General features: G+C 43.9%; 1 protein-coding gene across 1 annotated transcript in view; it reads right to left on the bottom strand.

Moving 5' to 3' along the window:
* The window catches only part of LOC126149193 (uncharacterized), a 29,300-nt gene extending 12,507 nt beyond the window's left edge, over positions 1-16,793 (bottom strand). Inside the window, exons 1-2 of the mRNA XM_049915800.1 lie at positions 16,739-16,793; positions 3,554-3,715 (exon numbers count right to left, since the gene is read on the bottom strand). Coding sequence (XP_049771757.1) covers positions 3,554-3,715; positions 16,739-16,787 — 211 coding nt within the window. The 5' untranslated portion in view covers positions 16,788-16,793. The remainder of the gene's footprint in view (positions 1-3,553; positions 3,716-16,738) is intronic.
* Positions 16,794-17,351: the final 558 nt, after the last annotated feature.

Below are 17,351 nucleotides of genomic sequence, written 5' to 3' on the forward strand. Positions count from 1 at the left end.
AGTCAACAGCTAAACCTAGAGGTGTCATTCAACAGATCTGAAAGGACTACGATCAATTGTAATTACGATTATCGTTATATTATCTAGTTCTTTCAAAGATCGTATGTGACAGTATGTAGTGGAAAATAGTAGTAAACTATACTCTTTACGACGTTTCATATCCGAAATTGAAGATCTAAGAAAAAAGTTTCAATTGATATATAGTGCTACAGGCAGAGCACTTTAAAAGATCAAGAGTGGTGACAGTGCCAATGTTGTCGCATAGTTATTAGAATTGGAAAGAAGAGACCTACTGAAACACTGATCATTAAATTCGACAGAAGAACGGTTGGATACATTCTTAGAAATCAATTAAGAAATAATGGATCAGATATGAATTAAGGAAACTGCAATAAATGAAAAGACAAAACAAAAGTTCAACTGGAGAATGTATTAGTTGACGACCAGTTTGGCTTTAGGAAAGGTAAAAGCACCAGAGAGGCAATTCTGACCTCGCGGTTAATAATGAAGGCAAGACAAAAGAAAAATAAACAAACGTTCATAGGATCTGTTGACCCTGAAACAGCGTTCGACGGTGTCAAATGTTGGAAGACGGTCGAAATTCTGAGAAAGATAGGGGAGAGGCAGGTAATATGCAATATGTACAAAAGCCAAGAGGGAACAATAAGAGTGGAAGACCAAGAACGAAGTTCTGAGATTAATAAGAATGTATGAGGGAATGTAGTCTTTCACCCCTACTGTCCAATCTATACATCGAAGAAGCAATGACGGAAATAAAAGAAAGTTTCAGTAGTTGAATTAAAATTCAAGGTGAAACGATACCAAAGATACGATTCGCTGATGACATTGCTACTTTTGATGAAATTGAATAATTTCAGGGTCTGTTCAACGGAATGAACGGTCTATGTAGTACAGAATACGTAATGAGAGTAATTCGAAGAAAGATGAACCTAATGAGAAGTAGCAGAAATGTGAACACCCAGAAATTGAACCACAGGATTGGTGATCACGAAGTAGATGAAGTTAGGGAATTCTGCTACCTAGGGAGCAAAATAACCCTAGATGGACGGAGCAAGGAGGACATGAAAGGCCACCTAGCTCTAGCAAAAACGTCATTCCTGGCTTAGTAGTATCAAACATAGGCCTTCATCAAACAATGGAAACTCCAGGTAGGAATATCAACAATGTAGGAAAAGACAGGTTGCTACTTATCGTAAGCCGGCCGGAGTGGCTGTGCGCTTCTAGGCTCTACAGTCTGGAAGCGAGCTACGGTCGCAGGTTTGAATCCTGCCTCGGGCAGCGATGTGTGTGATGTCCTTAGGTTAGATAGGTTTAAGTAGTTCTAAATTCTAGGGTACTGATGACCTCAGAAGTTAAGTCCCATAGTGCTCAGAGCCATTTGAACCATTTGAACTTATCGTAAAGAGGACAAGTCAAGTTGCAGACAGGCACAATTAAAAGACACTCGCATATAGCTTTCGGCCACTGTCATACACACACAAGATAACCTTCAGACACATACACACACACACACACACACACACACACACACACAAACACACACACACACACACACACACACACACACACACGCACACCTCACGCACACACGACCGCCAACTCCAGCACCTCGGGCCCGAACACAACATCACGTGGGACACAAGCAGCAGTCTGGTTGGGGTGGGGAAAGGGAAGGGAGAACAGGGTGCAGGTGAGTAGAGAGGCGAAAGCTGTCTGACGGAGTGTGCAGGAAATAGACTGCCAACAGGCGCAGGGGGGTGGAGAAAAAAGGAACAAAAAAGGACAAGACCACCGGATGCGTTGGCAGACGGCTGCAAATAAACAGGGTGGTAGATGAGAATGGGCAGGAGATGATAGGACAGACGGGGTGGAAACTGGTGTAGAGCGTGTGATGACAGTATGTTACCATAGATTGAGTTCGGGGTAATTATGGGAGCGGAGAATATGTTGTAAGGATAGCTCCCATTTGAGCAGTTCAGAATAGCTGGTGATGAAGGGAAGGACCCAGATGGCTTGGGTGGTAAAGTACCCATTAAAATAACCCGCCCGGTTGGCCGTGCGGTCTAACGCACGGCTTTCTGGCCGGGAAGGAGCGCCTGGTCCCCAGCACGAATCCGCCCGGCGGATTTGTGTCGAGGTCCGGTGAACCGGCCAGTCTCTGGATGGTTTTTAGGCGGTTTTCCATCTGCCTTGGCGAATGCGGGCTGGTTCCCCTTATTCCGCCTCAGTTACACTATGCCGGCGATTGCTGCGCAAACAAGTTCTCCATGTACGCGTACACCACCATTACTCTACCACGCAAACATAGGGGTTACACACGTCTGATGTGAGACGTTCCCTGGGGGGTCCACCGGGGGCCGAACCGCACAATAACCCTGGGTTCGGTCTGGGGCGGCGGAGGGGTGAAGTGGACTGCGGTATTCGTCGTGGGGTTGTGGACCGCTGCGGCTGCGGCGGGGACGGAGCCTCTCTGTCGTTTCTAGGTCCCTGGTTAACATTCAATACAATACCCAATAAAATCTAGTGTGCTACGTTCAGCTGCGAGCTGTGCCGCAGGGTAGCCTACTTTGCTCTTGGCCACAGTTCAGCGGTGGCTGCTCGTCCTGGTGGACTGCTGGTTGGTAGTCATACCAATGTAAAAAGCTGTGCAATGATTAAAGCAGAGCTGATAAATGACACGGCTGCTTTCACAAGTAGCTTAGCCCCTGATGAGGTAGGATGAACCTGTGACAAGACTGGAAGAGGAAGTGCTGGTTGGGTGGATTGGGCAGGTTCTGCACCTGGGTCTTTCGCAGGAATATGATCCCTGTGACAAGGGGTTGGGAGTGGCATAGGGATGGACTAGGAAGTTGTGGAGGTTGGGTGCGAGACAGAACACCACTTTAGGACGGGTGGGAAGTATCTTGCGTATTATATCCCTCATTTCAGGGCACCCCACTGCTCTCGGTCGTTAAGTGAAGGCCATGGAAGAGGTAATGTTTCAAATTTGGTATTCTCGGCACATTCTTGACATGTGGATCTCGGAATATTGCATTACTTACAGATATCCGAAATGGAACGTGCCATGCATCTAGCTGCTACTACCATTTCGCGTTCAGAGTCTGTTAATTCACGTCGTGTGGCCATAATCACGTCGGAAACCTTTCCACATGAATCACTTGAGTGCAAGTGACAGCTCTGTCAATGCAGTGTCACATTTATAGCTTGTGTAGGCAATACTACCGCCATTTGCATATGTGCATATCGCTATCTCATGAGTTTTTTTACACGTCGGTGTATATCAGACCCCCAGCTAATCGCTTCCATAGGAATCACAGGGACAAGATTAGAGTAAGTACAGCCCACCGAGAGACTTTTAAGCAATCTTTTTTTCTCAATCTCCATACGTGGAAGGCATAACTTAACTGACGGGGTATCGAACTCACAATCTTTGGATCTATCGTCTGGCACTTAAATACTGTGCAACTGAGCCCATAACGACTGAATGCTTTTAATGTACTCTGAAGTCAGGAGCTATTTCAACAGTGCCTACCTGAGCTGCAGAAGGTGATTTGTGACGGAATGATGATGGACGTCAGGATGGCTTCAGAGTAGAATCTCCACGTCTCGTTGATGGGTCCTGAGGTGGAACTGTAGAGAAGATCGAAGTCTTTGGGGTCGCGCACCACTTCCACGTAGCGCGGGTAGTACGCCACTACAACACCAAGAGCACACTTGTCATCTCGACTGGCGAAATGTCAAAGCTGCACCCTGTAAACATGACTTTAGATATTTCAGAACTTTTGTAAACTACATGTTCCTTCTGCGTTACATCATTTCACTACTCCGTGGCCGATCAACCCCTGGAATCCCTCACAATCTCACACAATATCCATACAGTCCGCTTTGATAACGAATTACTAACAATATTTTGGGAGATAAGTGAGTGTGTTGGCTGTACACAAGAACAAAATCACACTATCTCTCATTGCCTGTTTTTGGGTGTGATGCTCTGTCTCTTTACCCTCTTTATGTGCGCTTAAATTTTAAAATAAATGAATAAATATGACCCAGGAGCTATTAACAAGTAAGACAAAGTTAGCTATGTTGTATGTAGGTGCAAAATACGTAAAATAAAGATCTGCAACACAATTTTCACTAAACAAAGTTAGTTGTCTCCAGATTATTATTAAAATCGAAGACTGGTGAACTACTCTGTTAAGTGGTTTAGAAAGCGACTCAAGCCCCCAATATAGCAGGAAGTTTAATTGTTGTATAAAAAATTAAATAAATTAAAAATTAAATGAAAACAGATCGCTTATCGAATGACAGCTAAACTGGATCTAACCTAAATATTCTGAATTCAGCTCCAGCAAATCGAGTCAAAGCCCAGCCTCAGTGTTCAGAATCAGAGTCCCAAACCGACTTCACACGAAAATTAAAAGTTCAGCCGAACTTCCAGCACAAAAATATACAGAGTACAGATTGGTGCGGAATTAGATGTCCAGCTACTGACGACCCAAAAACTTCTATCTTTCTGCATGGAGATGGCTGGAAAACCGCTCAGACTCACACCAACACATTACGAACACACTCCTGACCAGCGCAGGTCCTGCCTCAACCGGATCGTGCCGAACACTATCCCAAAGCTGGCGGTCGCCCTTAAATAGCCTTAGTCCACCACTTCACCGAAAATCATACATATAGGTCACTTAATGAGTTTCTTAGTTTCAACAGCCTAGTTTACGTATTGTCATACATAGATAACATTGTGACTCTGAATGCGCCATTAGATGCACTGTAAAATTATTGCCCAAATCGATATATCGATATATTACATTTAATTCTAAGTGCAATAGTTCACCCAATACTTAAGTTTAAACAGTTACAAAAACTCCACTGCGGTGCTTGAAAACAGATCATATCTCAGTGCCATTAAATATTACAACAGTTATAGATGTGGCATAACTTTACGATCGGACTTTTACTCCTTTTTCCAATGCACTAATCATAACTGAAATATCTATAAGCGAGACTCCGGAAAGTTATAACAAATAATGAAGCACATAAAAAATATGAATTTTAAGATTTTAAACATGGATGAAGCAGCAATTGTTAAAAATCTTCACGTTAAATAATAACAGCCAAACAGTTGCAGGATAAAGATTTATTGAAATCCTTGACCATGGTTTCGGTATATCTAAATATACGTGAACAGGAAGACACCTTCATTAGCAAAAAACTTAGCAACATAACTGCTATAAGCGTTTGTTTTTTCTTCCATCGCAGTTGTGTTGCTAAGTTTTTTGCTAATAAAGGTGTCTTCGTCTTCAGGTGTATTTGTGCTTCTGATGAAGGTATATTTAGTTATACCGAAACCGTAGTCAAGGATTTCAATAAATATTTATCCTGCAACTGTTTGGCTGTTATCATTTACCGCGAAGATAAATTTTAAGAGCAAAAAGTTGAATGTTCTGTGTAACACACTCCACCAAAGCATGCTGCCCTGCTGGATGTGTACTTGTCTTGTGTCATAAGTTATATAAATTTTCAATTAAAACCAATTACATTGCGTTTCATGGTTTAACTTAGGATGCTACAAATCAAGTGGGTATGTAAATAGAAACATCTCACCGAGAACCACAGTTGGAGTGTTCTATCTCCACTGTACATTACATAATAAACAAGTTATTAAACGAATGACAATTGCCAAAGCGTTCTATGTGCTGTATCTTTTTAATTATTAAAATTATAGGTAATAGCTGTATATTGGCAGAATATTGGCAGATTACGTTCCAGCTCCACTCCAACGTATGGTAAAAATAATAATTAACAAAAGCTTGCACAGGGCCACTCCCCTTCGTTGGTCTGTATTACTTCGTGTTATCTATTGTTGACTCTTTTCTTCCAGTTTTATACAGTCACAATGTGGGTAATATTTCGGTTTTCAGCGGACACGAAACTTCTACAAAAGTGCGTGCATGGAAAAACTCAAAATTCTACTGAAAGTTATAACACTCTGACAGAAAAACCATGCCCCAAGACAACATTTGTTTCCACAACTACTGTTGAAGTTGCAGTGCATGGTTCTTGTTTAGCTTTTAACTGTGTTAATTTTGGGGGACTATGGACTCTAAGGAGGCCAGGATTTGATACAGGGTCTTACACACTGTCGATATTGAAGGAAATCGATAATAGGAGAATTTATGCAGTTGATATAGTTACTCAGATCGAAAATCAGGTTAACCTAAGAGGAAAAGCAAAGAAAAGACTGCTTGAGGACGAACAGGAGAATGCATTTGGATTGCACTAGTCCAGCCAGATAAGGGAAGGCCTAATGCAAATACTGTCAAATTTCTGATTCAGGTTTCCGTAACACACATTTTGGCAAATTAATGTGCCTCTCCCTGAAAAACCACTGACATTATAGTAATTAAATTTGGCATTCAATTTGTCAATACTATGATGAAACATGGTGTGGTTCTCACGAACCACTGACATTATAGTATTTAAATCTGGCGTGCAATTCGTCAGCACTATAATGAAACATTCTGTGAAAGGAATTTTCATTTATTACTATGGTAAGGCATTTATGTAAAAGAAAAGCCCCTAGACGCGATATATGTTTTTTACATGAATTTGATGAGTTGTAAAAATCAGCAAAAGTAGATATCAATATTCGGTTCCGCAGACATTTGTAATAATGATACATCAAACTTAGTACAAACATACATGAAATTCGTTTTGACAAATTTTTCAAGGAGGGAACATTTTCACTCACCTTGTCGAAAAAAATTTCCGTTATTTTTGGCTAAAAACGTGTAACTTCAATCAGCATGAAAACGTATATGTGTACCCATGTAACATTCCTTAACATCTATGTCAAATCTACACTCCTGGAAATGGAAAAAAGAACACATTGACACCGGTGTGTCAGACCCACCATACTTGCTCCGGACACTGCGAGAGGGCTGTACAAGCAATGATCACACGCACGGCACAGCGGACACACCAGGAACCGCGGTGTTGGCCGTCGAATGGCACTAGCTGCGCAGCATTTGTGCACCGCCGCCGTCAGTGTCAGCCAGTTTGCCGTGGCATACGGAGCTCCATCGCAGTCTTTAACACTGGTAGCATGCCGCGACAGCGTGGACGTGAACCGTATGTGCAGTTGACGGACTTTGAGCGAGGGCGTATAGTGGGCATGCGGGAGGCCGGGTGGACGTACCGCCGAATTGCTCAACACGTGGGGCGTGAGGTCTCCACAGTACATCGATGTTGTCGCCAGTGGTCGGCGGAAGGTGCACGTGCCCGTCGACCTGGGACCGGACCGCAGCGACGCACGGATGCACGCCAAGACCGTAGGATCCTACGCAGTGCCGTAGGGGACCGCACCGCCACTTCCCAGCAAATTAGGGATACTGTTGCTCCTGGGGTATCGGCGAGGACCATTCGCAACCGTCTCCATGAAGCTGGGCTACGGTCCCGCACACCGTTAGGCCGTCTTCCGCTCACCGCTCACACCCCAACATCGTGCAGCCCGCCTCCAGTAGTGTCGCGACAGGCGTGAATGGAGGGACGAATGGAGACGTGTCGTCTTCAGCGATTAGAGTCGCTTCTGCCTTGGTGCCAATGATGGTCGTATGCGTGTTTGGCGCCGTGCAGGTGAGCGCCACAATCAGGACTGCATACGACCGAGGCACACAGGGCCAACACCCGGCATCATGGTGTGGGGAGCGATCTCCTACACTGGCCGTACACCACTGGTGATCGTCGAGGGGACACTGAATAGTGCACGGTACATCCAAACCGTCATCGAACCCATCGTTCTACCATTCCTAGACCGGCAAGGGAACTTGCTGTTCCAACAGGACAATGCACGTCCGCATGTATCCCGTGCCACCCAACGTGCTCTAGAAGGTGTAAGTCAACTACCCTGGCCAGCAAGATCTCCGGATCTGTCCCCCATTGAGCACGTTTGGGACTGGATGAAGCGTCGTCTCACGCGGTCTGCACGTCCAGCACGAACGCTGGTCCAACTGAGGCGCCAGGTGGAAATGGCATGGCAAGCCGTTCCACAGGACTACATCCAGCATCTCTACGATCGTCTCCATGGGAGAATAGCAGCCTGCATTGCTGCGAAAGGTGGATATACACTGTACTAGTGCCGACATTGTGCATGCTCTGTTGCCTGTGTCTATGTGCCTGTGGTTCTGTCAATGTGATCACGTGATTTATCTGACCCCAGGAATGTGTCAATAAAGTTTCCCCTTCCTGGGACTATGAATTCACGGTGTTCTTATTTCAATTTCCAGGAGTGTAGTTACATTGCCTTGAAATCTTTAGACTTTATAAGGCCTTTTCTGCCCAAGGTAATGGAAATCTGCACACGTTCCCCCTTGACGTACTACCCCTCATTGTGTAGATCACAGTTTACGTTGTATGAGTGCAAATATGAACGATATGTGAGAAGCCATTGTGTATGTCAACAGCGGCTCTGACCTCACATCCGCCCATTTTCAAACTTGGACCGTTCCGCCTGTCCCACCGGCCTATGTATCTGTGCGTAGGACATTAGAGTACGTGATGGTCAAGTTCTAACTTCGTAAGATAAACGTTTACGTTACGACGGTTCGACTCAAACTCGAACTTCAATTTTAATCCCGCTGTGACCGAACGGTTCTAGGCGCTTCAGTCTGGAACGGCGCTGCTGCTGCGGTTGCAGGTTCGAATCTTGCCTCGGGCATGGATGTGTGTGATGTCCTTAGGTTAGCTAGGTTCAAGTAGTTCTAAGTCATAGGGGACTGATGACCTCAGATGTTAAGTGCCATAGTGCTTAGAGCCATTTGAACCATTATCGTAAGAAACTGAAATTTTTCAAAATGTCAGTGAGGTGTGTTTTCCCTCAGAAGCTCTGAACATTCCCTGTACATGCGGGAAAACTGCATTCATGCAATGTAGTAGAAGCCGTTTCAATTTATGTTTCCCATGTCTATATGATAAATACTACCCTGCAACGTGTGATCTCGAGAGTATTTGTACATTACTCTTGCGGTCTAGCACATTTTGATTCACTGTATTACTGAATAAAGTCATTCGCGTCATTATTTATCGAGGTTTGACTTCGGCTTTACAAGCCTGTCCTTTGCCCTTGAACATTTAATTAAAAATAGTAAATGCTCAATTAAAATATGAAAATCACTACAACTTCATGAAAATGGACGTGGTTTCCTTCATTATATTACCTTTCAAATGTCATAGAAATTAAATAATGAGACAAGTGATGATAGATAAGAAAATAAAGAAAAAAGACTAAAAAATAAGTGTTAGGAGGATTCGAACGACCCTTCTGCACAGCGCCAACGCTAAGCGCTAGAGCAAAATGACTTCTTACGGTCAGAACCATCGCACATATACACTCAAGAACCAAAGGAACTGGCACACCTGCCTAATATCGTGTAGGGCCCCCGCGAGCACGCAGAAATGCCGCAACACGACTAAAGTCTGAAATAGTGCTGGAGGGAACTGACACCATTAATCCTGCAGGGCTGTCCATAAAACCGTAAGAGTACGAGGCGGTGGAGATCTCTTCTGAACAGCACGGTTCAAGATATCCCAGATATGTTCGATAACGGTCAAGCCTGAGAAGTCTGGTGGCCAGCGGAAGTGTCTAAGCTCAGAAGAGTGTTCCTGTAGCCAGTCTGTAGCAATTCTGGACGTATGGGCTGTCGCATTGTCCTGCTGGAATTGCCCAAGTTCGTCGGAATACACAATGGACGTGAATGGAAGTAGATGATCAGACAGGATGTTTATGTACGTGTCACCTGTCAGAGTCGTATCTAGACGTATCAGACGTCCCATATCACTCCAACTGCACACGCTCCACACCAATGCAGAGCCTCTACCAGCTTGAACATTTCCCCTGCTGACATCCAGGGTCCATGGATTCATGAGTTTGTCTGCGTACCCGTACACGTCCTTCCGCTCGATACAATTTGAAACGAGACTCGTCTGACCAGGCAACATGTTTCCAGTCATCAACAGTCAATGTCGGTGATGACGGGTCCAGGCGAGGGGTTAAGCTTTGTGTCGTGCAGTCATCAACGGTACACGAGTGGGCCTTCGGCTAAGAAAGCCCACATCGATGATGTTGCGTCGAATGGTTCCTAGGCTGACACCAGGTTGATGACCCAGCATAGAAATCTTCAGCAATTTGCGGAAGGGTTGCACTTCTGTCGCGCTGAACGATTCTCTTCAGTCGTCGTTAGTCCCGTTCTTCGAGGGTTTTTTATCCGGCCGCAGCGATATCGGAGATTTGAATTCTTTATAGACGAATGGAAAAACTGGTAGAAGCCGACCTCGGGGAAGATCAGTTTGGATTCCGTAGAAATGTTGGAACACGTGAGGCAATACTGACCTTACGACTTATCTTAGAAGAAAGATTAAGAAAAGGCAAACCTACGTTTCTAGCATTTGTAGACTTAGAGAAAGCTTTTGACAATGTTAGCTGGAATACTCTCTTTCAAATTCTGAAGGTGGCAGGGGTAAAATACAGGGAGCGAAAGGCTATTTACAGTTTGTACAGAAACCAGATGGCAGTTATAAGAGTCGAGGGGCATGAAAGGGAAGCAGTGGTTGGGAAAGGAGTAAGACAGGGTTGTAGCCTCTCCCCGATGTTATTAAATCTGTATTTTGAGCAAGCAGTAAAGGAAACAAAAGAAAAGTTCGGAGTAGGTATTAAAATTCATGGAGAAGAAGTAAAATCTTTGAGGTTCGCCGATGACATTGTAATTCTGTCAGAGACAGCAAAGGACTTGGAAGAGCAGTTGAACAGAATGGACAGTGTCTTGAAAGGAGGATATAAGATGAACATCAACAAAAGCAAAACGAGGATAATGGAATGTAGTCAAATTAAGTCGGGTGATGCTGAGGGAATTAGCTTAGGAAATGAGACACTTAAAGTAGTAAAGGAGTTTTGCTATTTAGGGAGTAAAATAACCGATGATGTTCGAAGTAGAGAGGATATAAAATGTAGACTGGCAATGGCAAGGAAAGCGTTTCTCAAGAAGAGGAATTTGTTAACATCGAGTATAGATTTAAGTGTCAGGAAGTCATTTCTGAAAGTATTTGTATGGAGTGTAGCCATGTATGGAAGTGAAACATGGACGATAACTAGTTTGGACAAGAAGAGAATAGAAGCTTTTGAAATGTGGTGCTACAGAAGAATGCTGAAGATAAAGTGGGTAGATCACATAACTAATGAGGAGGTACTGAATAGGATTGGGGAGAAGAGAAGTTTGTGGCACAACTTGACTAGAAGAAGGGATCCGTTGGTAGGACATGTTTGGAGGCATCAAGGGATCACAAATTTAGCATTGGAGGGCAGTGTGGAGGGTAAAAATCGTAGAGGGAGACCAAGAGATGAATACACTAAGCAGATTCAGAAGGATGTAGGTTGCAGTAGATACTGGGAGATGAAGAAGCTTGCACAGGATAGAGTAGCATGGAGAGCTGCATCAAACCAATCTCAGGACTGAAGACCACAACAACAACAACCTGATATTCACGGTGCACTCGTGAAATGGTCGTACGGGAAGATCCCCACTTCGTTGCTACCTCGGAGATTCTGTGTCCCATTGCTTGTGCGCCGACTATAACACCACGTTCAAACTCACTCAAATCTTGATAACGTGCCTTTATAGCAGCAGTAACCAACCTAGAGACTGCGCCAGACGCTTGTTGTCTTATATAGGCGTTGCCGACCGCAGCGCCGTATTCTGCCTGTTTAAATATTTGAATATGGATGCCTATACTAGCTTCTTTGGCACTTCATTGTACATCCGCTACATAACCGACGCTTAAAACTTTCTTGCGATTTTCGCGGAATTACACCTTACTGCTTGCACATTATGTTGTTTTAATGACTTACTAAAGGTGTACACAGTTTGACAAAAATACGTGATCCCAAAGTGGCGGCCTCCCCGCAGGGGTACACGAGACCGCAGGTACCCAGCAGCAGATGCGCCCCTACGCCTCATCCAGGTCTGACGCCGTTCGTCCGAAGTCTGCCTCGCGAAGTCCGTCGTGTCACAATTTTCAAATAATTTGTGTCTTCTCAAATAAGTTGCATAATCTTTGCATTTGATAATTCAGCATGCGTAGACAAGGAGGTAAAAGTGGAACATAACTATTTGAAAGTATATGAGGACATTGAACGAGTAATGCAGTAAGGGGATATGAAAATCTAATAGTCATGGGAGACTGGAATGCATTCGTAGGGAGAGGAGTAGACGAAAGGGTTATGGGAGAATAATGGCTCGGTACAAGGGATGAGAGAGGAGAAAGACTAATTGAGTTCTGTAATAAATCTGAGCTAGTAAAGAGGAAGAGGTATACTTGAAAAGTGCCGGGAGATTCCGGAAAATGTTAGTTAGATTACATCATGGTCGGGCAGAGATTCCGAAATCAGATACCGAATCATAGGGCGTACCCAGGAGCAGATATAGACTCAGATCACAATTTAGTGGTGATAAAGAGTTTAAGTGATTAGTCAGAATGAAACAAAGCGCAAAGAGCTGGTACACGGAAGTAGTACGGAAAGAAGAGATACGCGTGAAGTTCTCTGAGGCTATAGATACTGCGATAAGGAATAATGTAGTAGACAGTTCATTGGAAGAGGAATGGCTATCTTTAAAAACTGGAATCACCGAAGCTGGAAAGAAAAACATAGGTACAATGAAAGTAACTGTGAAGAAACAATAGGTAACAGAAGAAATACTGCAGTTGATCGATGAAAGGAAGAATACAAAAATGTTCAGGGAAATACACGAATACGGAAATACAAGGCCCATAGGAATGAAATAAATAGGAAGTGCAAGGAAAGCTAAGGCAAAATGGTTACATGAAAAATGTGAAGAAAAAGAAATGATTTTCGGAAGGAATGACTCAGAATAAAAGTCTAAAGAATCTTCGGTGAAATTAAAAGCAAGCTTGATAATATTAATATTCCAACTGAATTCCACTGTAAAATGCACAGGATAGGGCGGATATGTGCATAGAGTACTCTGAAGACCTCTAGGATGGGGATGACTTGTCCAATGACGTGATAGGGAAAGAAACGAGAGTCGATGTAGAAGAGATAGGGATTCCAGTATTAAAATCAGAATTTAAAAGAACTTTTGGGGATCGAATAACGCAGAAGGGATAGGTAACATTCAAACGGATTTTCTACAATCATTGGGAGAATAAAACCTCTATTAACATTGGTGTCTAGAATGTATGTGTCTGGCGATATACCACCTGACTTTCGGAGAAACACCATTCACACAACTCAGAAGTTTGCAAGAGCCAAAAAGTACGAGAATTATCGCACACTCAGATTAACAGCTCATGCATCGAAGTTGCTGAGAACAATAATGTACAGAAGAATGGGAAAGAAAGTTGAAGTCTATTAGGTGATGACCAGTTTGATTTTAGGAAACGTAAAGGCACCAGACTAGTAGTTCTGCCGATGCGGTTGACAATAGAAGCAAGACGGAGGAAAAATGTAGACACGTTCGTAGGATTTGTTGACCTGGAAAAAGCATTCGACAGTGGCAAATGGTGGAAGATGTTCGAAATTGTGATAAAAATGGGGGTAAGCTATAAGGAAAAACGGGTAATATACAATATGTATAGAAGCCAAGAGGGAACAATAAGAGTGGAAGACCAGGAACCAAGTGCTCGCATTAAAAAGCGTGTAAGACGCCCCTCCCGTTTAATCTATGGCGAAAATAAAGAAAAGGTTCAATAGTGGCATTAAAATTCAAGGTGTAAGGATATCAATTATAAGATTCGCTGATGTCATTGCTATCCTCAGTGAAAGTAAAGAAGAATTACAGTATTTGCTGATTGGAATGCACAGTCAAATGTGTGTAGAATATGGATTGAGAGTGAGTCGAAGAACGACGAAAATCATGAGAAGTGGCAGAAATGTGAAACGGGAGAAACTTAACATCATGACTGATGATCAAGAAGTAAAAGTTAAGGAGTTCTTCCGTCTAGACAGCAAAATAACACATGACGGTCGGAAAAAGGAGGACGTAAAAAGCGGGCTAGCACTGACAAGAAGGGCATTCCTAGTCAAGAGAGGTCAACTAATATCAAACATAGGTCTTAATTTGTGGAAAAAATTTCTGAGAATGTACGTTTGGAGCACAGCATTGTATGGTAGTTAAACATGGACTACGGAAAAGAAGAGAATCGAAACATTCGAGATATTGTGCTACAGACGAATGTTGAAAATTATGTGGACTGATAAGGTAAGATATGAGGAGGTTATCCGCAGAATCGCGCGAGGGAACGCAGAAGAAGGGACAGGAACGTAGGGCATCTGTTAATACATCATGGAAATACTTCCACTGTTCGAAAGGGAGCTGCAGAGGGTAAAAACTGTAGAGGAAGACGGAGATTGGGATATATCCGGCAAATAACTGAGGACGTAGATTGCAAGTACTACTCTGAGATGAAGAGGTTTGCACAAGAGAAGAATTCTTCGTGGGCCACTCCGCAAATGTCTGAAGACTGATGACTCATTTAAGAATAAATAAATAAATAAAAGACTCACACTATACCCTTTGCCAAACTGATGGAAGGATGCGAGTTTGGCGAAAGATTGGAGGACGTCACTTGCGTAACTCACTTGCGTTACTTGCGAGGTTATGTTACGTTGTGGGGGTGTTATTAGAGGTTATGTTCTGTTTCTTTTATGGTAATTAGGAAAACGCAAAATGCAAAAGGATGTGAACACATCTTACAGCATTGTGCACAGAGTTCTGTAGAGGAACAGTTCGGAAGTGATGACTGTTTGTATGAGCACGATAATAGACCCTCTTATTAAACAGCATCAGTGAGACAGTAATTTGTGGGCAATAACATCTCGAATTGGACTTGCCTTCCCAGATTCCCTACCTGAACTCAATTTAACATCTTCAGCAGGAGTTAAAACGCCGATTTCGCTCCAGAATGCATCCAACATCAGGACATTCTTTGGTTTCGGCTCTTGAGGAAGAATGAGGTGCCAGTGCTACACCACCTCATTGACAGCGTTCCCGGTAGAGTTCAAGCCATCATGAAGGTGAAGGGTGAACATACGCAATATTAATGTCCATGAGTGGTGTTGTATGCTTTGGATCGGATGCTGCATATTTATTTAACGTTTCATAGTATTATTTGTTGCGATAAACGTTCCAACACAACTCTCAGAAAATACACTACCAGCCATTAAAATTGCTACACCACGAAGATGACGTGCTACAGACGCGAAATTTAACCGACAGGAAGAAGATGCTGTGATATGTATATGATTACCTTTTCAGAGCATTCACACAAGGTTGGCGCCGGTGGCGACACCTACAACGTGCTGACATGAGGAAAGTTTCCAACCAACTTCTCATACACAAACAGCAAGTGACCGGCGTTGCCTGGTGAAACGTCGTTGTGATGCCTCGTGTAAGGAGGAGAAATGCGTACCATCACGTTTCCGGCTTTGATAAAGGTCGGATTGTAGCCTATCGCGATTGCCGTTTATCGTATCGCGAAATTTCTGCTCGCGTTGGTCAAGATCAAATGACTGTTAGCAGACTATGGAATCGGTGGGTTCAGGAGGGTAATACGGAACGCCGTGCTGGATCCCAACGGCCTCGTATCACTAACAGTCGAGATGACAGCCATCTTATCCGCATGGGTGTAACGGATCGTGCAGCTACGTCTCGATCCCTGAGTCAACAGATGGGGACGTTTGCAAGACGACAATCATCTGCACGAACAGTTCAACGACAATTGCAGCAGCATGGACTATCAGCTCGGAGACCATGGGTGCGGTTACCCTTGACGCTGCATCACAGACAGGAGCGCCTGCGATGGTGTACTCAACGACGAACCTGGGTGCACGAATGGCAAAACGTCATTTTTTCGGATGAATCCAGGTTCTGTTTACAGCATCATGATGGTCGCATCCGTGTTTGGCGACATCGCGGTGAGCGCACATTGGAAGCGTGAAATCGTCATCGCCATACTGGCGTATCACCCGGCGTGATGGTATGGGTTACACGATCGGTCACCTCTTGTTCGCATTGACGGCACATTTATCAGAGGACGTTACATTTCAGATGTGTTACGACCCGTGGCTCTACCCTTCAATCGATCCCTGCGAAACCCTACATTTCAGCAGAATAATGCACGACCGCATGTCGCAGGTCCTGTACGGGCCTTTCTGGATACAGAAAATGTTCGACTTCTGCCCTTGCCAGCACATTCTCCAGATCTGTCACCAACTGAAAACGTATGGTCAATGGTGGCCGGGCAACTGGCTCGTTACTATACGCCAGTCACTACTCTTGATGAACTGTGGTATCGTGTTGAAGCTGCATGGGCAGCTGTACCTGTACACGCCATCCAAGCTCTGTTTGACTCAATGCCCAGGCGTATCAAGGCCGTTATTAGGGCCAGAGGTGGTTGTTCTGGGTACTGATTTCTCAGGATCTATGCATCCAAATTGCGTGAAAATGTAATCACATGTCAGTTCTAGTATAATATATTTGTCCAATGAATACCCGTTTATCATCTACGTTTCTACTTGGTTGAGCACTGTTAATGGCCAGTAGTGTATAATTTCGTAAAGCTTACCCATCCAAAACTACCCTATAGTTTAACTTGAAAGAACACCTTCGATCCACTAATAGACTCGTCTCTCTCTTACCAGATCCTGCAGCTGCCAATAGCAAATTGAGCACCAAACTCTTCATCATAGTGGCTGGAGATGTATACTTGACTGATACCGTTCTACGGCCTCCTTTATACGGCGTTACTATTTCCTGCTTCAGTGGAACACGAAGCCTTATCGACAATTATGTCGCAAATGTTACACACTACGTTCGTCACATGATCAGATTAGATCGTGACATGTAGTATAAGTGTTCATAGAAGGTGAATGTTCTTCCTTAACTGCGAGATAAGTGATGTAAAGATTTTATTTTCGTCTGCGTAAACATGCGATAAGATCAATGCTGCTCTAATGTGCGAGAGGTCCCCAGTTACTGGGTCTTCCATTCCAAGGAAAACTGATATTGATCCGGGGGGGGGGGAAATTGAGGGGCGGTGGCGGGGGGGGGGGGGCGGTCAGGGACGGGTGGGGGTGACACGTGTATACAAACCTGGGGGTGAGGGGGGGGGGGAACAGCATTGGGTCATGACACTCCGCCAAAGTACGTTTTAGAAAAATCATCTATATTTTTACGATTAAAAATTTCCAAATTCTTCAACTAATTTTCGGAGAATACGGTACTTTGCGAAATAGGAGAATATAAAATGCC

The sequence above is a fragment of the Schistocerca cancellata genome, chromosome 2 (genome assembly GCF_023864275.1).
Source record: "Schistocerca cancellata isolate TAMUIC-IGC-003103 chromosome 2, iqSchCanc2.1, whole genome shotgun sequence".
Lineage (NCBI taxonomy): Eukaryota > Metazoa > Arthropoda > Insecta > Orthoptera > Acrididae > Schistocerca > Schistocerca cancellata.